General features: G+C 34.0%; 1 protein-coding gene across 9 annotated transcripts in view; it reads right to left on the bottom strand.

Moving 5' to 3' along the window:
* ATP9B (ATPase phospholipid transporting 9B (putative)) overlaps positions 1 to 26,357 on the bottom strand; it is a 509,413-nt gene that overhangs the window by 99,472 nt on the left and 383,584 nt on the right. For all 9 annotated transcript variants that reach the window (XM_069095002.1, XM_069095000.1, XM_069095001.1 and 6 more), the window contains 2 exons: positions 17,851 to 17,963; positions 15,028 to 15,276 (listed from right to left, as the gene is read on the bottom strand). In XM_069095002.1, the coding sequence (XP_068951103.1) occupies positions 15,028 to 15,276; positions 17,851 to 17,963 (362 nt within the window). The remainder of the gene's footprint in view (positions 1 to 15,027; positions 15,277 to 17,850; positions 17,964 to 26,357) is intronic.

The raw sequence follows: 26,357 nt of genomic DNA, 5'->3' as shown, positions 1-26,357 counted from the left end.
ATAACCAAGAAGAAAAAGGGTCACAAAAGATAAAATGGATAGCTATGATTATATAAAATTAAAAAGGCAATTTCTGTTAATTATATAAAATTAACAAAGGCAAAGAAGTTAATATTAGAAGGATATTTCAGAGGTTACTGTGAAAATAATGTTCACAGTATATTTCTCTAATAAGGTCTCATCACTAAGATATATTATATATATGTGTGTGTGTGTGTGTGTGTGTGTGTGTGTGTGTATAAAGTTATTCAAATTTGTAAGAATAAGAGCTATTTCCTGAATGACAAATAGTCAAAGGAAATGAAGAGGCAGTTTTTAAAAGAAGAAATTAAAGCTATCTACAATATGAAAAAAAGTGTTCAAAATCTCTAATAATTCTACAAAGTCAAATTAAAGCAACTCTGAGATTATAACTCACACCCATCAGATTGGTGAAAACGACATGTTTAAGAGGTCAAGGGGGAAAAAAAGCACACTAATGAATTGCTAGAAGAGCTGTGAATTGATTTAGAGTCTAAACCAATGTTTTGACTGAATTCAAGTTTTACAGAACAAATTCTTTTATTAAAGGGATTTGTTCTGGGAAGTTTGGATTCAGTCAAGGGGCCGTACTTGAGAACACAGAGGGCCACAAGTGACCTTGAGGCTGCAGATTCTCCACCCCTGGTTTAGACATTCTGTAAAGCAATTTAGAATGATGCCCTACAACATTAAACTGTTCATATCCAGATCCAGTGATACTACTACTACTACTACTAGTCCTCTAGCTGAAAGTGATCAAAGAAAAAGTAAAAGGATCTCTACATACAAACATGTTTATAGTAGCTCTTCTTGTCACAGCAACTCCCCCCCGCCAAAAGTGTAATGATAAATCACAATTCCAGAGGACTAAAGATAAAACTATACTACCCATTTCCTGCCAGAGAGAAGATGGACTAAAAACATAGAATGATACATTTTAGATCATGGTCAATAAGAAATGCTTTGACTATACATATTTCTTATTATGATTTTCTATCTTTTTTTGGGGGGGAGAAGCATAGAAGAGAAATTAAATTACTTGCTACTTAATAAAGAAAAAGAAAGGGGATGACATTTAGCATTCAAGTAAAATAAGCCTTTCTTCCTAAAATGTAGAGTCATTTTCTTTTGTTTAAGATATTTTTATGAATTTAGTCGTCAATAAACACAAATATTACTGTGTACAAAGAAAAAGAGGATAAGAAATTATGAAATTCTATTAGAGTTTTAAAAAAGTATACGAAAATTCAATAAAGTAGTAACTAAATTGGAGGGGGGGAAGGACAGGGCAATTGGGGTTAAATGACTTGCCTAAGGTCAGATGGCTAGTAAGGCTAGTAAGTGTTAAGTGTCTGACTTAGGATTTGAACTCAGGTCTTCTGATTCCAAGGCCAGTCCTCTATTCACTGTGCCACCAAGCCGCCCCATCTTTTCTTTTTCTGAAACATACATATTTTTTCATTTCTGTTACTGCACACTTACTCATGCCCCTCTCCCTACCAGAAATAATTAAGTAATTAAGTTGAGTAAAATTCAATTCTAATATCTATATAAGATTTCATAACTACTCTAGAAACTTTTACTTTCTGAAGACTTAGAAATAATTAGATTGAGGAATTATGGGTAATTGCCAATTTACTCTGAAGTTCAGACTTAATAACAGGAGGCATATTCCTATTCCTTTTGTCATTTTAACTAGAGATATTATGAAAGTTAAAATATAACTTCTTTATAATTTATAATTTAATTTTTTCTTTTCTTCTGAAACCTGCAAAATGAATACTTTCCCTTTAGTCATTAGTTTCCCTTTTCCTTTAATCCTTTTGCTATATTTGAATTTCTCCAACCCAGCAAGACCACCACCAATATAAGTGATAGTGATTTATTGATAATCAGCCTATGTCAATAGAATAAAAATTATTTCATTTTCCCATTCTAACTGATGGTGGCAGACATTGCAGAAAGTTGGCTTGGCTACATGGTGTGGGAATTAGAACGCTAGTAAATTTAGTGCTCTTTACAATGCATCGTGATGCCTCTTAACTATATTTTATTAATGAATAGAATCTAACCCACTTTCTACCCTGAATATAGAATAATTTTGTCACACTAGGATATGTGAACTATGTAGAGATTTATGTTTTTGGAAACATGATAATCCATAACTCAGAAACAATCAAACACTCAGCCACATTATGACAGGGTTCTAAAACATCAGAGTCTATATGTCAATGACAATTAGAATAATCTAATATAGTCAAACTCAATTTTAGAAACTTAAAAGAACAAGTGCTACATCAGTAACTGAGACATTAGCAGAAAGCATGGGGTATGAGTTTGCTCTTTTACCTGCTGAATGACCTTGAAAATAATGAATTTTTGGTCTTATTTGAATACTTGTGTAATCTGTAAGCCTTAGACTCCACTCTCCAGTAAACATTTTTCATTTCAATAGGTCATTCAGTATATTTTATGGAATTTATGTGTTGCATGTTTAAGCATACTGATGAAAAAAGAATAGAGATCAAGGAGGGGATATTTTTGTCCCTTGACAAAGCACAGGATGAGTCATGTTTTATGTTTTTAAAACTAATCAATAAATTAAAATTTTAATTTTATCTGTAAGTTGCAAACAGAATCAGAAAAATGCTTCAAAGTACTGACTGCTGACAATTGTTAAGAAAAGACATGAAAAAAAATATTCCCACGGCTTTTCTTTTTCCTTAAAAAGGAAAGAGAATGACTCCTTGAAAAATTTTATCTGTATACATACATCATATAATCAGATATATCTATACATACATATGATATCTCCATTATCCATTATATCTCCATTAAAATAAAGTAGTCCACAGATCCACTTAAATTTCAAATGATTTTCTGAACAAGTTAATAAATTTTGAACTTTTCATTAGAAATGAAAATGCAAATAGTATTACAAAGGGAAGAAGGGGATATAAATATGATTAAATCTACAGATAAGTGGGGGAAATAGAACTAAGTTTCACCCAAAGGCTAGTTAGCAACATATTTAAATAATTCAATCAATTTATTCAATAAGAACATACCCATTTTCACATTGGGAATCCATGCTGAGAAAGTATATTCAAGCGTCCTTGTATTGTACCAGGGGCAACATATATGAGAAAATATACTACTTCCTTTGCAATTTGTATACCTTTTGTTTGTTTTTTTAAAGCAGTTGGGGTTAAGTAACTTGCTCAAAGTTACAGGGCCAGTTATTTTGTGTGGGTGTTAAGTATCTGAGCCTGGAACCGATCCCAGGTCTCCCAACTCTGGAGCCGACACTCTTACTCACTGCGCCACCTGGCTGCCCCTGTATCATTTGTTTTAAAGAGTTTATATATTGCTTTCTTTCATCGCTAAAGGGCAAATTTCTCTCAAATGATCTACAGTTTCTACAGAAATAGCTAAATAGTGTCACTTAGACAATATACTTTTGCCACTGAAATATCATCCTTTTTGATTAGTGCTACGAGAATCAGTATATATAATAGGATTATTAGTTGAAAATGCAGTTTGATCATCTGGAAAAACTGACAGTCAATATTCAAGACAAGCCATGGAGTAGTTATTCTTTATTGGTCTTGAAGGTCATGGAACTGATGCTTTTATGTCACTGGTAATTATTTGCTTCTCACAAATACATTGACAAAACACCACAATTAGTCTTGCTTCAATAAGCACACACAATAAAATGAATTAAACAATATAGGATGCCACACACAGTACAGCTTACTTGTGTAAAAACAAAAGCACTGTTATAATAATTTTTTTGCCTAATAAAAATTATCTTTATATCTTGTCATCAGTTTTTTTTAGCAAAATAGCATTTGCACATAAATGCTAGAATATGATAATGATGACCATAGTTTAAAATAATATTTAAAAATTAGGCCAACCTAAATTTGAGATATTTATGAATCTGACCACAGAGAGGGGGGGAAAAATGTAAACAATAAAACAGCTAGTTTATGAGAGCAAGCAGTCATTAAAAATCATGGCTAATCAATCCTTCTGGCCCAAAAGAGGCCAAAGGTCTTCAAAGGTTCCTGTTCACAGCATGGTTTGAAATGGCTTGGGATTGTGACCTTTGCACTTCATTGCTTTCCCTATTAGTTTATATCCTTTTGTGATTGTTCATTACATTAGCTTTCTATAAGTGAACTGGAATATACACAAGAATGGGCTTTTTTTTGGTCAATGAGTCTCTCCTGGTATATGTTCTATTTCCCATGCTGTACCTGGAGTGACACACTAATGAAACTTTCTATTCTTGGAGAAAATGAAATATTGATCATTTATCATAATAAATAGTGAGTGGGGCATTAGTAGGTTTGCTATTATGAATACAAAATCAATTACTTATACATTGCTACTTCAATAATCCCACCACCTTCTACACTTTAACCCAGGTATCACTGAAGATGCCACAGATGATACATCACCATGATTAGTGATTTTATAGACATAAATGTATGTCTGCTATGCATGCATCTTTAAGGATAAAATTTATATGTGATCTTTATATATGTTTATATATTATTGTTAAGGATTAATAATAATTTGCAGAGCAATTCATTATCTATATAATAGATTTCTCACTTGTGTAATGTATGTAACTTAAAAGGTTCTTTTGTATCTTCAGGAAAAAGGAATGCAGTCTGCTTATGTTTTGAGACATAATTTCTATGAGACTGCAATAAAAAAACATACAAAACTGGATAGTACCCAGAGACTCAGAAAATAAAGCACTCTCTTTAATAAATTACCCTCTTACCAAAGACCAAGATGACACCAGAGCCATAAACAAAGTACGGATTGTAATGATGTACTGCTGAAGTATGATATATAAAACTGGTTAAGTCTATTAAATGATAATGCTGCTTATTAACCAAATATGTTGTGATAGGTCAATGCTGAGGTTAAAAAGAAAACATCAATTGAACCATTTTCCTAAATAAAGCTCCAGGGTGCAATATTCCAAGCACTTTTCAATAAAAAATGCTTTTAAAATGGTACTCTGGTGATTGGGAAACATTGGCATCATCCGTCAACCTAACTGCAGGAAAGTTCAATAAGCTAAATAATGAACCATTTACATTATTTTCCTTAGGCTTCAGTGATTTGCAAACATTGCATCAATAGAGCTCTTTAAAAAATTATGATAAAGACCTTCTAGTCTTTTCATTTTCAGTTAAAAAAATTAGAGATTTCTTTACAAAGGTCATTTTAATGCTCTGCTCCTGTCAGCCTATCAGAATTGTCAAATCTCTATCAAAGTAGAAATAAATTTTAAATAACCAGAAATATTTTTAAATTTCAGATAATTTTTCTTTAAAATAGGAAAATCATGACAGGATTTGTTACCAAAAATGAAATTGTTATAATTACTGTTTAAATATGCAACAGATCAAATTTTAGCAAACATGAAAGCATGAGGGAGATATTGAAAAATAAATCTTCTGGATATATAAACTTGTGAAATATCTTATACTATAAATTAGATATACATTTTAATTTGATATATGAAATCTGCAAAGCTCTCTAGAGGTCTGTTTTAGGTTTATTCTCTTAGTTCTTTGTTACCTTTGAAACAAACAAATAATATCTCTAATGTACTTCATAAGACATATCTTATTTTCCATCTAGGATTTCAAATTTTTGATGTGAAAAGTAGAAAAACAGTGAAGTTAAAATTATATGCACAGGTGATAATTCTAAAAATATAAGAGGATCATAACATTAGAGATTGAGAGTTGGAAGAGACCTTGGAGACCATTAATCCAAGCAACTACCCTACTTCCCTCTTCTTCAAATTGGGGTCCAGAGTTTAAGTGGCTTTTCCAGGGTTAGAGAGTGTCAAAGGTAGAATTTGAATACAAGTCTTCTCACTTCAGAGTCAATATTCTTTCTCTTATTATAAGCTGAACAAGGGAAATCAAGACTATAATATGCAATTTTCTGTAATCTACCAATAATCTATCAATAAGAATAATTCTGATTTGTTTACCATACTAGCAGATACAAGCTGGAGTTTTTTCCATATATTATTCTATGGCAACATATGTAATACTAAACAAACAGATCATTTAGGATTTACTTTTTAGACATGTTATTGTGAGGGAAGATATGGTGACTCATTTCCTTCCTAAAAGTGTATTTGCTCAGTCTATATTTGTTCTTAAAGCTAAGGAGTGAGTGATTTATAAAACTGTAAATAATTATCTTCTGCATTTTGTACCTTAACAGTTTTCCTAAAAAGGAAGGGAAGCACTACTAGATGATATACTTATTTCTCTTTTTTGTTTCATAAAATGAAAGGAATGGAACAAGTGCAAAACTTTCTGGCATATACTGCAAAATTACTTTAGAATCCTGCCTTATAAGTGATTTTTGTGTGTGTGTATTTACCAGACAATATAATTTTTAAAAATTTCAATTAACAAGCATTTTTCTTTCCATCCTACCTACCTACCTTCCCTACCTTCCATCATTGAAAAAAAGAGAAGAAAAACAAGACCCTTATAACAAATATGCATAGTCAAGCAAAACAGATTCCTAATTGGCTATATCCAAAAGTTTATGTCTTTGCATCCTGAGTCTATCACTTTTCTTTCAGGAATGGTGGTTCATCATTTCAATGACCAGAGTCTTCAGGTCTTTTAAAGTTGTTTGTCTTTACAATGTTGTTATTATTGTATAAAATTGTGTGTGTGTGTGTGTGTGTATATATATATATATATATATATATATATATATGTAAATTGTATAAAGATCATATTAGTTTTCCTAGTTTTCTTTGAAATCACTTTCATCATTTCTTACAGCATAAATAGTATTCATACACCCTAATTTGTTCAGTCATTCCCTAGCTGATAGGAACACCCTTACTTTCCAGTTCTTTGCTGCTATAATGTATCTGTGGGTTGGTCCTTTTCCTCTTTCTTTGATCCCTTTAGGATACAGGTCTAGTAGTAGTATTGTTAGGTCAAATGGTATGTGGTTAAGTAACTTTTTGGGTATAGTTCCAAAATACTTTCCAGAATCAGCCATTATAGTGTACAGAAAGGCAGTCTGTTAGAATTATATAACCTCCATATGTTATACAGATGAAGAAAAGGAAAGAAGTACTATGACTTGATAAAGGCTATATAGCTAATTAGAAATAGAACCATGACCTAAATTACAGATTAATCTGACTCCCAGACTAATCTGGAATATGAAAGGTATCTTGATAGCAGTGTCCAGAATGAATCGGAGGGGCTAAATGTTAGAAGGGAACCCATTTAGGTGTCTGCCGCTATAATTCATGACATAAATGGCTGCCAGAGTTCAGGTGATATCATTTGGAATGGAAATAAGGGAATCCAGGTGATATTTTAAAGGAAGTTATGTACAAAGTAGTATTTTGGATCACCAAAGGAGAAAGTATATAGTAAAAAAGAAAAGAGAGCACAGGACAGAGCACTGAGGCTTACCCATTGTTAGGGGGTTGGTGGGTATGGCATGGGTGGGCATGGAATGGATAGATTCAGTGACTGAGAAAACTGCTTTCTAATAGCAAACTCTGCTCTTTATCTGCATTGACCTTCAGTCCCTTGATTCCTCGGTTTTCTACCATGTCAGCATTTCTACTTTCCTCTATTTCCCAATTTGACCCATTGGTGAACCAGTTCAGGTTAATTATTGTACACTTCTCAAGTCTCACCAAATTTCAGCCTTTGATCCCTCTTACCATTTTCTGCCTTTACTCCCACACCTGTAATGCTGAATGAAGGTGGAGAAAAATTATACAAAATCATCCTGACTAGGTCCACTACAAATATATGCCATATAACCTCAACTGGGCCCTCATACCTGATAAGCAATCCTTTCATACCTAATTAATTCAATATCTCTGACTCATTTCAACTGTTCTAAACCTTTTCATCCTTCTACAAATCTCCCAAAATTCCCTTTCTCTTACAGTGCTAGCATATTGCTTGACATATAGTAGATGTTTACTAAATCTTTTTTGTTAATTAATTTATTGATGGATTTTAATTTGCTTAATCATTTTCTTTTCTTCCTATATATGCTGCACAAATAGTTACTCTCAACTTTTTTTTCCTGTTAACCTTATTTTCTCTACTTCCTATTTTGATTAGTTAGAACTGTATGAGACCTACAAATTGTAGACTCTCTCCTTTCTAATTCTGCTTCCCTCTTGTTGTGGTCATAAAGTTTGGGTGACTTCAAAGATCGATTTGAACTGGGGATTGGGATGTCAGACTGGATTCATGTCTTGTGGAGACTTCATAGGGAGAAGACTCTAGTTGGGTTTATAATGCCCCAACTTCCCTTTATTGCTCACCACACTTTAAGGGGTGGATGGTGGAGGTAAGACTTAGGTAAGTGCTGAGAGGTCAGGGATAGAATTCACCATATCCAAACCTTGAAATAAGAGTCCTATTCAGTTAACTGTATATGGAGAGTGCAAGATCCTTTATTCATCCTACCATCTCAAAAGGCTTTAACTTGGACGGAATTATTTCCCATATTTTCTTCTTAAAATTTTGTCAGTCATAAGTATACTGATTACATTTAAAATGACAGAAGAAAATCACTCACTACCAATGTGGTATCCATTTCCAAATCTTTAGTATATATATAGTCAGATCATCAACTTGACAGAGAAAAGATCATAACTGATACAAAGCCAAAAGACTAACAATAAGAATGTATATTGTACAACTGAGGCAAACCCAATCTAAATGATTTCAAATGTTGAAGCTGAATATTTGGAGAATGGATAAAGAAAACAAAACAAAACAACAGATATTAATATGGATTCACCAAAAGAAGTTCATAGAGGTCATCTAGTCCAATCCCCCTTTTTTACAGATGAGGAAACTGGGCTCCAGAGAGGTGAAATGACTTTCCAAAGGTCACACAAGCAATGATAATAATAACAAAAAAACCCACAAGGTAGATGCTGTTATTATCTCATTTCACAGGTAAAGAAACTGAGGCAAACAGAGGTTAAATGACTTGCTCAGGGTCACACAGCTAGTAAGCATCTGAGGCTGGATTTGAATTCAGGTCTTCCTAATTCCATTCCCAGGACTTTATCCATTGTGCCACCTAGTTGCCTAAATGACAAGAGACATTGTTTTGTACCAGAGGTGTCAAAATCGCCACCCATGGGTCATGTGATCCAAAGTACTCCTGAATGTAGCCTGAATAACATGAAAATGTAACTGTGAAATATTTAGGAAAATAAATAAAAATACAATAAAATGTAGATAATAATACATTTTAAAATTAAATCAGTATGCAGACCACATGGACCCTTATGTATAGATTAGTGCCCCTTTCCCCCACCATTTCTATTTGAGTTTGATACCACTGTTTTATACACTCTGCACTGAGTACTATATACTCTGCCTCTACTTTTTGATATAAACCAAATGCCATATAAACTCACTGAAAATGCCCAGATATTACACTTAGGCAGCAAACATTTGATCTCCTCTCATGGTATAGAGATAAGGCAACCTAGAGTGAAACTAGAAAGTCATGAATAAAATTTATGGAGACAGATGGTAAAATATGATGATCAATATTGTCTCAGAAAACAGTGAGAAAGTAACATAAAAAGCACTTAACAGAAAATTGAAACATTCAATTATCTATAAAAATGTCTCTTTTCCTGACTTTACAAAATAATTGTGAGAATAACTCACATATATTATCAAGGGCAACACTGAAGAATGTATGAGATGGCAATTGGTCAGTTTTCACAAATGGTTACATAACAGACAACATTTACCTGACAAAGTAATTTTAAGTGCAGACCTAACCATGCCATTCCCTTACTCAATAAATTCCAAGTAGCTTCTAATTGCCAGTGTGACAAAATACAGGCTTCTCTGCCTGGCTTTTGGATCCTTTCCTTCTTGGCTCTAACCCATCTTTCAAGTCAAGCCAGCAAACACATATTAAGCACCTGTCATGGGGCAGGCATTGTGCTAGGTGCTAGGGATAGGGATACAAAGACAAAAAGACAGCCCCTGCTCTCAAGGAGCTCATGAGAGCATGCAAATGGGAGAAAACATGCAAATAACTATGTACAATCAAGATTTATACAAGATAAAATGGAGATAATCTTAGTGGGAAGACAGTAGCATTAAAGAGTACTGTACGGCTTCTTGCAGAAGGTACGGGAGAATTTTAGCTGAAAACTGAAGGAAGACGGGAAAGCTAAGAGGTAGAGGTAAGGAGGGAGAGTATTCCAGGCATGGAGAATAGCCACTGAAAAGGCAAGGAGTACAGAGATGAAGTATCTTGTACAAGGAACAGGAAGGATACTAGCATTGCTAGATTGTTATCCTCATTCGTTTTGACCTGTCTGCAGCTTTTGACACTGATAATCCTATTTTCCTCCTTGATACTCTCTTCTTCTCTCCAGGTTTTCTGGACACCATTCTCTCCTGGTTTCCTATTTAGATAACTTCCTCCTTTGCTGGATCCTCCTCCAGATCATGCCCTATACAGGTAGATATCCCCACAGGGTTCTGTCCTGAGTTGTCTTCTCTTCTTCCTCTATACTATTTCACTTGGTGATCCTATTAGTTCCCATAATTTAATTGTCATCTCTATAATGATAATTCTCAAATTCACCTATCCTATCCCAACCTCTCTGCTGATCTCTAATCTCAAATCTCCAAATGCCCTTCAAATATCACAAACTGGAAGTTCAGTAAACATTTTAAACTCAACATGTCCAAAATTGAATTTATCTTTCCCTATAACCCTTCTATCCCTTTCCAAAACTTCCCTATTTTTGTTGGGGAGCACCATTCCACTGGTCAATCAGACTTGAAATCTAGGTGTTATCCTTGACTTCACTATTTCTCACTCCTTTAACCAAGCTATTGCCAAGGCTTATAGATTTCACCTTTGCAACATCTCTAAACTATGTTCCCTTCTCTCCTCTGGGATTGCCACTATTCTGGTCCAGGACCTCATCATCTCATGTCTGGACTAGTGAGATAGCCTTCCAGTGGGTTGGCCTGCCCATTTTTCTCCCCACTCCAATCCATCCTTCATTCCATCACAAAAGTGATTTTCCTAAAGTGCAGGTTCTACTATGTAACCGCTCTACTGAATAAATTTCAGTGGCTCCTTATCACCTCCAGGATCAGATAAACTCCTCTGTCTAGCATTCAAAGTCCTTCATAACCCAGCCCCCTCTTACCTTTCCAGATTTCTTACAAACCTTATTCCTTGCTATATACTCTCTGATCCAATGAATGATCTCTTGGCTGTTCCATGAACAAACTGTTCCAGGAAAAAACAAACAAACCCAACTTGGCGCTGGGTATTTTCTCTGGCTATCCTCATTTCTGGAAAGCTCTCCCTCTTCAGGTCTGCCATCTGACACCCTTTAAATTTCAACTAAAATCCTACCTTTTAGAGGAAGCTTTTCTCAATCCCTCTTAGTTCTAGTGCCTTCTCTCTCTTAATTATTTCAATTTATCCTTTATATAGCTTGTATATATTTGCTTGTTGTCTCTTCGATTAGACTCTGAACTTCTTGAGGGCAGGGACAATGTTTTGTTTTCTGAGCTTAGTGTTTGGCACATAGTTAATGCTTAATAAATGTCTACTAATTGGTGGTTTATTGTAGAGTATGTGGAGAGGAGAAAGGGAAGACTAGAAAGATAGGAAAAAGCCAGGTTATGAAGGAGTTTAAAAGCTAAACAGAACCTGGAAAGATTTGCACGAACAGATGCAAAGTAAAACTCACAGAACCAAGAAAACATTGTATATACTATCAGCAACACTGTGCTAAGATCAGCTATGAAAGACTCAGCTCTTCTCAGCAACACAATGATCCAAGGCAAGTACAAAGGATTCATGAATGCTTTCCATATCCTGATAAAGAACTGATGTACTCTGAATGCAGATGAAAGCACATTTTTTTCTCACTTTATCCTTTTGTTTCTTCTTTCATAACTGTAATATGGAATTATATTTTATAAGATAGCACATGTATAAACTATATCAAACTGCCTACCATTTTCAGAAAAGGGGAGGGGAGGGAGAGAGGGAGAATAATTTGGAGCTCAAAATTTTGCAAAAAATCAGTGCCAAAAATTTTCTTGACATTTAACTAGGAAAAAATAAAAGATTGCTAAACTTTAACAATTAAAAAAAAAAGAAAGGGGAAAAAAAGCCAAACAGAAGATTTTATATTTGATCCAAGAATAGGGAGCCACTCAAGTTTAATGAAAATGTATATATGAGTGTATGTGTGTGCACGTGTGCATGCATGTGTGATACATGATTATACCTGTATGTTAACAAGATTAATTTGATAGCTGAGTAGAGAATGGTCTATAGTGGATAGGGAAACCAACCATCAGCTTTTGCAATATTCTATTTCATGAGGTGATAAGAGCCTGCACCATGGTAGTGGTATTGTCACTGGAAAAAAGGAAGCATATTCAAGAGATATTGCAAAGGTAGAATCAACAGGACTTAGGAACATATTGGACATGGGGAGAAGTGTGGTGGGTAAAAAAGATGTAACAGTTGAGAATGACACCTAGATTGCAAGATTGGGTGACCAGGCTGATGGTTGTGCCCTTGAGTAGGTAGGGTTTTCCTGCTTTATTATCTTCCCCCTCCCCACCACTGGAATCAAGTAGCCTTTTCTCTGTTCTTTACATAAAACATTCCATCTCCCATCTCTGTTTTCATACTGGAGGCCCCCAACACCTGTAGTGTACTCCCTCCTCACCTCGAACTCAGCAAATTCCTTATTCCCTTCAAGATCAGCTGGAGCCACTTATATGTACCAGATAATGTGAGAAGTGCTGAGATACAAATACAAATAAGCAAGACAGTCTCTACCCTCAAGGAGCTTGCATTCTAATAGAGGAAGAAAAGCCATAAAAGAGATAAAAGCAGAGAGGAGTGCAACTTGTGTGGCTGTGTGGTTTGCAACTGGCAAGGAAGTGGAAGGCTGGTTCTTGGCAAGATAATGCAAAAGCTTACTTATCAGAATCCAGGGTCCTAGGAGAAGAATTCAAGCTCCAATTGGAGGAAGATATAAAGGACAGTCAGAGTGCAGGCGGCATAGTTTGGAAAAGGCCTGGAAGTGGCATGATGGCTTGCTTCTAGGCTAGATAGGCAAATCTAGTAACTTAGTGATTATAGATTTACTGATTGATTTTTATAGTCAGACAACAAGGGAACGAGAATGGAGAATACGAGAATCTATTCATGTTTACTATTCACTAACTACTAAAAAAACACATTTGATAAGTTTGGTATGTGAGAAGATTTGAGAAAATGTACCCTTTTTTGCTGAGTTAGAGTATGATTAATCAATGGGGAATATTGAGTATACTGTTAGCTATGGGTAGGATGTGTGTCTCACTGACTTGCTAGTTTTCTTAAAAAAATTTTTTTTATTACAAAGGATAGCTTACTGGGTAGAAGGATATTTTCAGAAATAAAAATAATTATAAAAACAAATGAGAGCAATACAAATAAAGAAATTCTGATGCTGTGAAGCAAAAAACAATATTAATTGAATACTCCTCCATGACAGTTTTTCTCATCCATTAAAGTTAAACAGGATTCCCTGAAAGGTTTAACAATCAAGATCATAGAGACCTTTTTTTTAATGACCATTTGATTACTAATATCAAGTAAAATACAAAAGCAGAAAGAAATATTCTACTATCACTGAATATGCCCACAGCAGAGTCTAACTGAAAGAGGTCCATCAGACACTATGAATGATACTGAACTGATTATAGTATAGATTCTTAAAAATGATATCCATCATGATTCAAATAAGCCTAAGATAACTATCCACACAGGAAAAATCAAGTGGGTAAAAATACACAGACAATTCTATAGAACTGACCATCAGAATATAAATCTTTAGCAAACACTAAAAATTCCCCTTGGGATATCATCCCATGCTTTTAATGACCCTATGTTCCTTCCTAAAACAAGGTCAACTTCTGAATTCAATCAATAAGCATTTATTACATGACTGTGGTAGGTACTGGGGGTATATATATAAAAACATGACAGTCTCTGCCTTCAAGGAGCTTATATTCTATGGAAAGAATTCATGCTCATCATTACTTAAATATATACTCAGTGATTTCTTTTTTTTTCCCTGGTAGGGAAAAGAATAACAACTGAAGGAAATAATGAAATTTGCAAGGCTGTGTGCCATGAGCTATGGATTTTCATAACTAATAATGTTAGTTATAGTAATTTTGGGACAAAAAACCCCAAATTAAATCAATGCAGTAATTTACTTGAGATAAAACCAAATTACTTTAATCATGGATTTTATGTAAAACTCTTTAAAAAATAACCTAGGAAATTAGGTACCATTATTAGGTACCAAATGCAGAATCTATGCAAATTTCTGTGAAATTACACAGACTATGTAGTGCTTATTTACTGTTGTAATTTATATTTAGTGTCTAAATCTTGCTAATGGAATTTTAATATTCAAGGTTAATTATCTGTAATACATGATATATTGCTTTAAATGCACTATGTGTAATGCTACTTTCAAGGTTCACTTGACTTATTAAAATTAAACTGTAAGATTATAAAATCAACATGATTTTTCCAATTTCTTAATTGTTACTCCTTGGAAATAAGGTTATGCACTTTTAAAAATGCAACACTTTCAGGTCAAATCTGTCAGTCTGAAAGAAAGTAACCCATCTCCCACTTGCCTAATTTATGGTTGGCAAAGGAGCAAGTGAGAGAATCTGAAGGAATAACAATTCTCCAGGAAATTGCATATGTTTCTTGTCTATTTACCATGGTCATTATTGATTTTAAGAAAAGAACAAAAAAGACCTGAAATCACTCTGTTCTTTGCCTTTACACAGACAAGTGATTTTAAGGTAATATTATTTAAGAAATACACTTTTTAAAAATTGTTGCACTAACCTCATCAGGGCTGGATGCCTGGTAAGTTCGATTTTCATCACTGAAGTCCTGATCCACCTCTGCGTATTCTGTCTCACCAGTGACTCCAGTCCGAGACTCGTACACAGGAGTGACATTGTGACAAAGAGCAATGGCTTTCACTGCCTCGTGTATTCTACTGCTAACACTTTTTCGAACTTTGGGAGCTGAAGACTGAGATTTTCTGGATGGCGTTGAACTAGTAATGTTTCCACTAGTTTGTGAGAACATCTTAAAAATAAGAAACAGACAAAAGCAAAACAAACTGTGACAGATAAACAGAACAAGCTGAAGATAAATTATGCCATTAAATTGATGATTATTAATATATTCTATCTTTCTAAAATTGATAATGTTCAGGGGGATAATTTATTTTATTATCTGCTTTCAAATATTTATTTGTATACAGGAGAAAATTACTTTTAGCAGCTACTAAAGAACATCATTTTCATTTACTCAAACTGCTTGAACATATTTACTACTACTGACAAATATTTTCATGTACTAATATTTACCAAAATATATATTACTACAATTTTTAAAAATTCTAAAATACATTCTGGTAATTCCACTTTAATTATATAATTTATTTTTTAAAAATCCTTGACAATTTGTTTGCCTACTACCAAAAAATAAAACATATCCAAATACAGTATGGGAGCTTTTATTCCTGACAACTTTCATTAGAATTAACTGCAATATACATAAAATAGTATTGAAGTAATACAGAGGAAAGGAATTAGATACCTCTGCTGTGGTGAGTTGGCTAAAGAATTTTCCTCTATATAATAAATAAAAGGGTTGTTTTAGTTTTTAACTTCATGTTGGAGAAATTTATGATTGGGTTGATCACAGCTAATTTTAAAAAACACACCTTACATTATGATTAAAATGACTGCTGTGGCACAGTTTTAAATAATGTTGCCCCTAACGTAACTACCAATTTATTGCCATGGTGCATGTTGGTCTCTCTTCTCAGATTCAGCTGTATGATTTAAAATAATTGATTTCTCCCAGAGATGATGATTATTTTTTTATTATCATCCTTCTATTTGGGGAAAGGCCTTTTAAGGTTAGGGTGTGAAATAGCAACTTTACTTGATTCTACCACTTTCTGTCAACTTTGGAGTAACTTCACACAAGCTTCCTTAGAAACCAAGCCTCCTTTTTTTTGACTGAGTGTACTGATCCACTGAACCGTGAACATTATGCCCATCAAATTACAGTGTTGTCTAATAAAGGGTTTAACTTTTCTGCTCATCTGGCACTGCTTTTCAGTGAAAGCTTTAAACCTCTGCATTTGCATTCTGCTAACACTTGATGCCATTACAGCCGCAAATAAATTAAGCCGATTTACTCCTTCTGAATTATGTTATGTTTATTGATGCTTGTATAATTTAATTTCACACAAATTCCATTAAAGATTATGCCCTCTATCACAAAATGCTTCCAGTGGGGAAATATAATCAGGTTATAATAGATTTGTGTGTTGCATTATAGTGGACCTAGTAGACTATTGTCATCTTAATAATAAAACACAACACAAACAAGGGATAAAATCAATGTCACATAAGAGCTACTGTCTAACCAGCTAACCAACTGACAGTTTCTATTAAAAAGGATTAAATAAAAATCCTTCTCAGATGGAAACTACTTAATATTTGTTTTTCAAAAACATAAAATACACCTTCATTTTTCTGTTATTAGGATTTCCTATTAGTGAGAAACTTCCTTGAAATCCTGTTTAAAATTATTATTCAGGCATACTAGAAAAAACTGAAAAAGATGAAGAAAATCAAGAAATACCTTACAAATGAATACAAAAAGATAGATGGGTTAGGGAAAGTCATCCTCCAATTCCCCTCTTAACAAGGTAATAAAAAGGTCCACTACGCATTCATATTATTTTTATCATTACTAAATGTCTTAGAATAACAGAAAATCCTATTTGTTATTTAATTAAATCTAAATGATACAGATATTCAAATTAATAATATATGTAAACAATAACTCTCTTTAAAACTAAATAAAACACAAATTCAAGTACTAGACTATTCATAAAAGTTCTTTTAACCAAAGAAGTACTCACAAAATTATTTTTGCTCCAACTTTTGATTATTAAGTGTTTCAAAATCGAATACAATGGAATATGCTAATTTATGAGAGGAATTAGGTTTGCAATTCTGTTTTAACTTGAAGTCTGATATACTCAATAGACAAAATCAGTACCAAAGTTATGTCCCCAAGACTAAAGAAACTGTCAATTTTATCAGTCTACCATATTAGGTGGTAACTATAAAATAACAATATTCTGTCATTTTCCACTATTAGAAATTTATCTATCAGAATTATACATTCTTTGGGTAAAGAATAAACTTCATAAAAAACAAAACAAAACAACCCAGGGACAAAGGTAGCCTATGTAAGTTTTGTCCTCCAAAGCCAGCATTAGAGAGAGGGTCATTTGCATGACTGAATTTGGTTAAAATTTGATGAAGGCAAAAACAACTGCAAGGAAAAACAAAAGATTTTGACTGTTGATTTAGGTTTAATGCAGGTGTGTGGGGTTAAAACATAAAGGGAATAATTCTAAAATGGACACTGTTGGATTTGGCAAGCCTTAAAAACCTAACTAAAAATATACACATACATAGTGATTTGCATATGTTTAAAATAATAAAAATTGACAACCCAATGTTTGTTCATAAAAAACAAAATCGCAAAATTTTTCATGGAAGATTTTATGAGTTAAAAAAAAATCCCCTTGCCCTTTTAACAGAAATTAGGCAATAGAAGAAAAATTACCTGTGAGTAAGAATTAATGATATGATTTTGAATTTCATCCATTGTGTCAGTTCCATAAGATACTGTGCCCAAATGGAGACGCTTAAATATCATCTCATTTTGAGTAAGTGTTCCTAGGATAAAATTATGACAAGAAAGAGTAATTAATTTAAATACATTCTGAAGAGAATGAAATATTTACTTTCTGATACTTTTCTGCAGTACTTAGTATCCTCTATATACCAGATTATGCCCTAATTATTGATCCTTTAGCATTTCCACCTATGAAACTTAATGTCTTTTTTACAACTTTTTTTCTTGTTAGTGAGACCAAGAAATGTATTCTAAGTATGTTAATGCTAGTCCTTAATTGGTCAATTTAAATGAAAATAATTCAATTTAATATTTAAAAAAGTTATGTGCTAAATTGTATGTACTTACAAATTTTATATATTCTGGGAAAGACATATGAAATATGATTATACTGCTCCCGTCCTTCCAAAACCTTCAGTGGCTTTCTATTACTTACTAAGTTTATACTGTTCTGTCTGGAATCCCAAATTCTTCATAACATGGTGTTAATTTTTATTTTTAGCCTTATCTCTTATCTTTCTGCTGCCACATATTCTATGATTTATCCAAATGAGACTACTTATTCTTCATTACTGAATGAGCTTCTGTGCATTTGCTGGAATGTCCTCCTTCGACCTTTTCATCTACCATTTAAAAAAAAATTAGTTTAAAAAATTTTTAATTTCAAATTCTCTCCTTCTCTCCAATTTCTCTGCACCTACTAAGAAGGCAAGCAATACGATACTCATTACACAAATGAAACATTTTCATTAGTTATATTGCAAAAAAAAGCAAGAAAAACAAAGAAAGTAAAAAAAAATGTACTTCAATTTGTGCTCACAGTTCATCAGTTCTCTCTCTGGAAGTGGATAGTATTTTTCACCATAAGTTCTTTGAAATTGTGTAATGGTAATGGGAATTTGAAGATCTTCCCTGTCCCTTAATAGGCCTAAGGGAATTTGAAGATCTTCCCTGCCCCCAGTAGGCTGAATTCAATCACATGGAGCCTGTGGTGGGAGGAGTTTGCTGAAGGGTGGAGCAGAGCTGAGAGGAAGCTGGGAGGCAGAGCAGTTAGTGTGGTGGGAAAGAGGATGCAGGCAAGGAGACAGTTTGGCTTGGGAGTGTTTGTTTGTTGGAAGGCTTTGGGATGGTGTTGCTCTCTGCAGTGTTACTGTATATAGATTTCTTTGTTTCTATGATGAATTTGGTTTTCTAGTGTTGGGATTTGGCTTCCTGGTATCTGAATAAATGTTTTGCTCCTGTCTTCTATATGGAGAGTCTGTTATAGTTGCTGTCGGTTATGTGAACATCATGTTGGCACTACCAATTATCATGGATCACTTTATTGATTAGAGTGGTTAAGTCTTTCAGTTTATCATCCTTAGAATACTGCTGCTAATATGCATAGTTTTATCCTGGTTCTGCTCATTTCACTTTGCATCAGTTCATATAGTTTTCCCAAGATTTTCTGAAGCCACCCCCCTTGCCATTTCAATCATCTACAATTTTTTCCTTTTTCAGCCATTCTCTAACTGATGGGTTTACTATCTATTTTTAAAGTTCAATTCAAATGCTAAACACCTCCACGAAGCCAATCCTGGCTCCCTAGAAGGTAATAACCTTTCCTCATTTTTCACCTCCGACTTGCATATTATTTGTTATTATAGGTAGGTATGTGCTATATCCCCCTACCAGTCTCTATGTTCAATCAGGAATTTTTTTCAATTAAATTTTTAAAAAGAAGAAAAACAAAACTCATAATGAACATGTATAGTTAAGTAAAATAAAATTTTATATTGACCACGTCCAAACAATATATGTCCTAGTCTATACCCTGAGCCATCACTTCTCAGTCAAGTGGTAGGTTATAAGTTTCATCATAAGTCTTCTGAAATAGTGGTTGGTCATTTCTTTGATCAGCATTCTCAAATCTTTCAAAACTGTTTGTTTTTTAATATTGTTTTTAGTATATACATTATTCTCCTGGACTGCTCACTTCATTGTGCATCAGTGCATAAAAGTATTCCCAGATTTCTCTGAAATGATCTTTTTCATTGTTTCTTGCAGTATAAAAAGATACCATTTTATATAAAATATACTATCTATATACCATAATTTGTTCAGGCATTTTCCAATAGAGGGGCATCCCCTTAGTGTCTAGTACTTTCCTATACCCAGAATAGCTGCTATAAATATTACCGTAAATATGGATCCTTTATCTCTTTCTTTGAACCCTTTGGGGGTATAGGCCTAATTATTCGAAGTGTCTTTAAAGGTAGTCTAAGGTGTTTAATTATAAAACCATTTGAGCCTAAGCCTCAATAAAACATTTCTCAAAAGCCATGTAAGAAACCAGAACTAAAATAAATCTAGCACAGCAGCATTTTTAAACCCAGGTTCGAATCTAAGTGCATAATTTGAAATAGCAGCAAGATTTTACTCATATATAAATTGAAAAGAAGCAAGAAAGGAAGGAAACAAGCATTTATTAAGTGCCTACTATATACCAGGAACTGCACTAAGTGCTTTACAAATATTATCTCATTTGATCCTTAACAACAATCCTAACGGGTAGCTGATATTATTATCCTCATTTGCTTTTTCTTTTTGGAGGGCAATTGGGGTTAAGTGACTTGCCCAAGGTCACACGGCTAGTTTTTGTGTTAAGTGTCTGAGGCTGGATTTGAATTCAGGTCCTCCTGACTCCAGGGCCAGTGCTCTATTCACTGCGCCACCTAGCCGCCCCTATTATCCTCATTTTAGAGCTAAAGAAATGGGCTGATAGAGTTAAGTGACTTGTCCTGGGTCAAAGTTAGTAAATTTCTCAGGCTGAATTTGCACTCAGGTCTTCCTAATTCTAGGTCTAGTGCTCTGTCCACTTCTCCACCCTAGTTGCCTCTATTAGCAAATCTTATATGAATAAATTAAATATTACATCCAAAAAGTCAACTCAGTTCCATAAATATTTATTAAGCACCTCCTATGTGATAGGTGCTGGGCTAAGTGCTAGAGATACAAATAAGAAAAAGAGACAACCCTTGCCCACAAAGAGTTTACGATCTAAAGGGGGAAGACAATAAAAGGAAGCTGAAAAGCAGGAGAGAGAATGTGGTGAAAGAGAAAACCAGAGGGTACCCAGTGTGGAGGAAGAGGCTAAATTCCCACTATATGACAGGCAAAAAAAAACCAAAGGAAACAATCCCTACTCACAAGGTATTTGAGTTCTAATGGGGGAAGGAAAGTAGTACATAAAAGATATATACAGCATAATTATCAAATGAATAAGTACAAATATACACAAAGGAGTTAAATATAAGGTCATTTGGGAGGGAGGACACTAGAACTTAAAAGAGTTCATATAGAAAGTGGTACTTGAGCTGCTTCTAAAAGGAGGAGTGAAGCTCCATGAGGAGGAGGTAGGAGAGGGTGAATTTGATGGGACAAGGTTAGAGTGTAGAGTGCTAGAGAGGGAGCAATGTTTACTGAGGCTAGAAAGAGAATTTGCAGTAGACTGTGAAGGGTTTTAAACATTAAACAGAATTCTTAGGAAACCAGTAGAGTTGATTTTATAGGGAATTCACATGATCCAGTCTATATTTAAGGAAAACTACTTTGGTAGAAGTGGAATGGAGAAAAGACTTAAAGTGGGGATACCAATTAATAGGCTCTTGCAATAACGTAAGTTAGAGAAGATGAAGCTCAGTGGAGAGAAGGGTTCTGATGCATAAGATACTGTGAAGGCAGAAATGGCAAGATTTGGCATGGCTGGATTTGTAGGATAAGGGAGCATGAGGAGTATAGGATAATGCTGCTGTTACAAACCTGGAAGACTGAAAGGATGGTGGTGCTGTCAACAGAAATAGGGAAGCTCACAAGCGGGGTGGACATAAGAAGGAAAGATAATGAGTTCAGTTTTGGACATGCTGAGTTTAAGATATCACTGGGATGTACAGTTTGAGATATCCAATAGCCAATCCTACATAGAGGAAGCAAGAGTTTTCTTGTCAAGTTGATTTTCTAAAAGGCAAACCTTTCCAATTTGTATCTTCCACAAAGATGGTTATTTATTAGAATTGCTAATGAATTAGTGAAGTTGAGCCTCAGTATAATGTAAAGTAGAGGGCAAGTAAAACTAATTCACAACTGGTATATAAAGAAATACAATTTGGGAGGACCACAAGTAATTCAATTTTATAAGATTTCATAGTTATTGCTCTGTCAAAGAGACAACATAAACTGTCTAATGTACAAATTTTATGTAACAGAGCAGCTCAGAGAGGTAATGGTGCAATGCATTTTTAAACCCTAAGTTTTTTCCCCCCAATAAGTGGCATGTAAATAAGAATAAATTCAAAATAGTATTGAGTGGACTAGATATACAGTGACAATCACAGTTTTAGACAAGGTTATTCTCTTCCTTCCTTTGTCCTCCCACTGGGGGGGGGGGGCGGAGAAAAGAGGGCAGATGTTTATTACTTTTTTAAAAGTTTAATTAAAAAATATTTTAGAGGAAGGGTTGGGGAGGAAGATGGGGAAATAGTGCCAGGAAGATACAGAAAAAACAAACCACAACCAAACTTTTAAAAATATATGAAAGAAAGCAGAACAGAAAGCTAAATAGAACTGTGTTGCCACTACTGTTTTAAAAGTAAAATGAAAAAAATGTACCTAAAAGTTTCATATACAATCCTCTTTTTCTCTTCCCTTTATATGAACATGTTCATGCTTTTCTTATCTGATTAAAAACAAATGAAAGGGGGCAGCTAGGTGGCACAGTGAATAGAGCACCAGCCCTGGAGTCAAGAGGAACTGAGTTCATATCTGGCCTCAGACACTTAACACTAACTTGTGTGACCTTGGGCAAGTCACTTACCCAGCTGTCCTCCAAAAAGCAAAAAAAAAAATCTGAAATAAAAATTTTTTAAAATATAATTAAGTATGGAAAAAAAGATGATGAACAGGGTGTTTCACATGTCTTAGTGAAGTTTTAATATTATAATTATTATATAATATGTATCTTATTGATTAATATACTATTATTAAAACAGACTTTTGGGATACCATATACACTTCAAATATATGTGTATCTATGTTAAAAACATGTACACTTCTAGATAACAGGTGCATTCACTAGTTTGGGTACCTCCTCCATGGGAGTACATTGCAACTCCTCCATATCTCAGTAAACAATCAGTTCATGTAATTGCTTTAGCTCACAACTGCTCCGTAATCTTTTTTCCCTTCAAACCCCACTCCCTAATCTCAAATCATTACCTAGTGACCTCAGAACTTTGATGGCTGCTCTTTGGATAATAGATACATTCTGTTACTGAGCCTTAATTTTCACCAACTTGATAGACTTTCTAGAGTTTACACTGGTCATACAACTTTCTGGAATGGTAAACTAACACCATGGAAAGATGAGGTATTAGAGTAGGACTTTAGTACTAGAGTCTGGATGAGGATTCAAGTTCTGCCTCTGACACATATGACTTTACGGGCAAGTCACTTTATCTTGTTGCAGGATTAATCTGCAGAGTAATATTACTCAGTGTAGGTATACTTAAAGGCATATTTATGGATGACTATTTGAAGGGACATATCAACATGAGATGCATTTGCTTGAAATAGAATGCCTACAATTCATTTTTTTCCTCCCCAATTACATGTGATATAAAGAAAATGAAAAGTTTTTCCTGGGATATGTGTAAAAATATAGGTAGCTAGCTTTAGTAAAACAACTAAAATAAGCCTGCTGGTCCTTAGTTGTTTTTTCCCTTTGGTATTTCATGAAATTTTTAAAATAAAAGGCAACAACTACTTCAACAGGTACTATTTGAATATTGGGATAAAGTGTTATAATAGAAAAAAATGAGGACACTCACTTGGCTCACATTTCTGCAACTGTCCTAGAAACACTTAAAAAGCTTTACATAAATAAAATAGAATTTAAATATTAACACCAAGGTTACATGGTAGTGATATCTGTAGCCAATTTATCTTCATGGTTGTAAAAATAAGATACCTATATAGTTTTAGGGGGAAGATATTATTTTAGAATTTTTTTTTACCTAAACAGTATATAGTTTTCATTAAAATATTTGAAACACAACACAGGATCTAACCCTCTACATCAAATTTTGCATTGTGCTCCTATTCCTAACTCTGTTCCTTCTAAAACTTTATTTCCAAAGACTAGTCAAACTCTCAATTAAAAAAAATGAATGTAAATGATCAAATGAATTTCCAAAGCAGCCCTTGTGGAGTTGCAGACTGCCAACTGTCTCTGCATTGTTCACTTGAAGCTCCTTCCTGTCCCCTGACCCCCAGCAGCCAACGACTGAAGATCAGAAAAGAAAGATCACTTCACCAAGGTCGTTGGCACTGTCAAATGGCTCAATATCAGAAACAGATATGGTTTTAACACTGGAAATGAGGTTAAAGGAGATGCATCAATGTATCAACATATGCTTTACTTGGTCCCTTAAGGACCATGGGACTTTTCCATTTGACTTGCTGCTAAAACTTCCTCTGTGATACCTTCCCCAGTAGAATACAGACTTCATGAAGGCACTGCTTTTCTCGGAGTACTGTGCATAAAGAAAGTCCTTAATAAATGCTTTCTCCTTTAGTCATTTTTAAATCATAAGAAATATAAAAAGTCAGAACTGTGGTTCAAAACCCCAAATTCTGTTCTCAACTCTCCTACTGATGTATTGTACCCCCAGTGATTAGTCATTTAACTTTTACAACTTAGTTTCCTTATTTATAAAATTATATATTAGAAACCATATTAGATGTCTCTAACATATTGGTATCTGAGCTTAAAGGTTTTTAATGTTTGTTAAATCTTGATTAAAGATACCTCAGTGTTATATAACCAGTTCTGTTATTATGGATTCTTTTTTATATTTATTTTAAAATAAATAAATTAAAAGAATGATGCCAGGATCACTAAAGGTCAGAATTAGTTAAAGCTGGACAAAAAAAGTCAAGAAAGAGAGTGGGTAAAATTTTTGTTATTTTGGGGTATAATGTAGAAAAAATGGAGATCAAACAGGAAGAAATATGACTCTGGTCTAGATGGAAGAGGTGATGAGAACAGAAGATAGGGAAAAGGCAGAGCTTATCAAGTCTTAATTTTGCTTCTGTTTTGTCTGCAAATGAGGAATATTTCTTGACTGGCCTCAATCTACCTTTCCAACACATTATTTCTCTTCATGCTCCCTAGTGATTCCTGAAAGAATATGCATAGTAGCAAAGGAGCTTCAGGAGTTCAAAGAGGTAAAATGTGTGCATATTTTCAAAAAATAGAAAAGAATATTTAAACTACAGGCAAATGAGTTTGACACTGATTCCTGGCAAAATTTTATAAAATATTACCAAAGACACGGTTACTGAGCAGCTAGAAAAGTTGTTCATATTCTGATATGACAAGAGTCAGGCTCTAAAAATTATAAGATGAACTTTAATAAGAATTAATGTTAAGTCAGACATTTGCCTGCAAAAATCCCACATGTTTACAGTGCAGGAGCTGTGACTATAGAAGACTTTGACTGAAAAACATCTAGAAAACCTGTGGGCTGAAAGCTCAAGGAATCAACAAGTAACCAAAGAAGCTAATGTGATGATCTAAGGTTTCAATAAAAGATCTAGAGTTCAGGATTATGGAAGTGATAATCCTGAGTCATCTGAAAGAAGAAGGGCATGTATGATTTTAATTTTTATGGTGCCAAAAGCAATAATTACTAAAAATGGGACTGCTCTGTGAATATTTTTTGGCCTTAAATCTTATCTTTTGAAAAAGACATAAGAATGCATAAACTTTTTTTAAAAAATTCATTAATTCCCTGGTTTTCTTTTGACATCTTGATTTTCTATTACTAACTCATCACTTTATTCTCAATATCACATCTAGTAATTGGGGGACTCACTCATTTTGAAATTAAAACACACACACATGTGAAAACACTACAAGTCATTGGAAGAGAACAAGTAAAAAAACCATCTCATAATGCAATAAATAGTGTTAAGAGAATATAAATTGTTTAAATAGTTAACACTCAGTTTATGCATCCAATTCATTACTGCTCTTTAGAGATACAGTCATACTGTCAGTTATGAGCTCCTTGAGGACATGGCCTGTCTTTTGCTTCTTTTTGAATTCCCCAGTGTTTAACAGTGCCTGGCACACAGTAGGCACTTAATAAAGGTCTACTGACTGATTGAGAACATTCCAGGCATGAGGGACAGTCAAGAGAAAATGCCTGAAGCTGAGAGGGGAGTAAGGGGTAGAGATGGGCCAGGTTATAAAGGATTTTGAATGCCAAATACAGAATTTATAGTTGATCCTAGAGGTAATATGTAATAGGAAGCCAATGGAGTTCACCAAGTAGTGGGATTCCTGTATTTTAGGAAAAAATCATTTTGGTGGCTAAATAGAGGATGAATTGGAG

The sequence above is a fragment of the Petaurus breviceps genome, unplaced genomic scaffold (genome assembly GCF_028583685.1).
Source record: "Petaurus breviceps papuanus isolate PSGF00001 unplaced genomic scaffold, PetGlider_PUasm1.0 224, whole genome shotgun sequence".
NCBI lineage: Eukaryota > Metazoa > Chordata > Mammalia > Diprotodontia > Petauridae > Petaurus > Petaurus breviceps.
The sequence above is the reverse complement of the archived record's forward strand: the minus strand, read 5'-3'. Positions and strand labels throughout refer to the sequence as shown.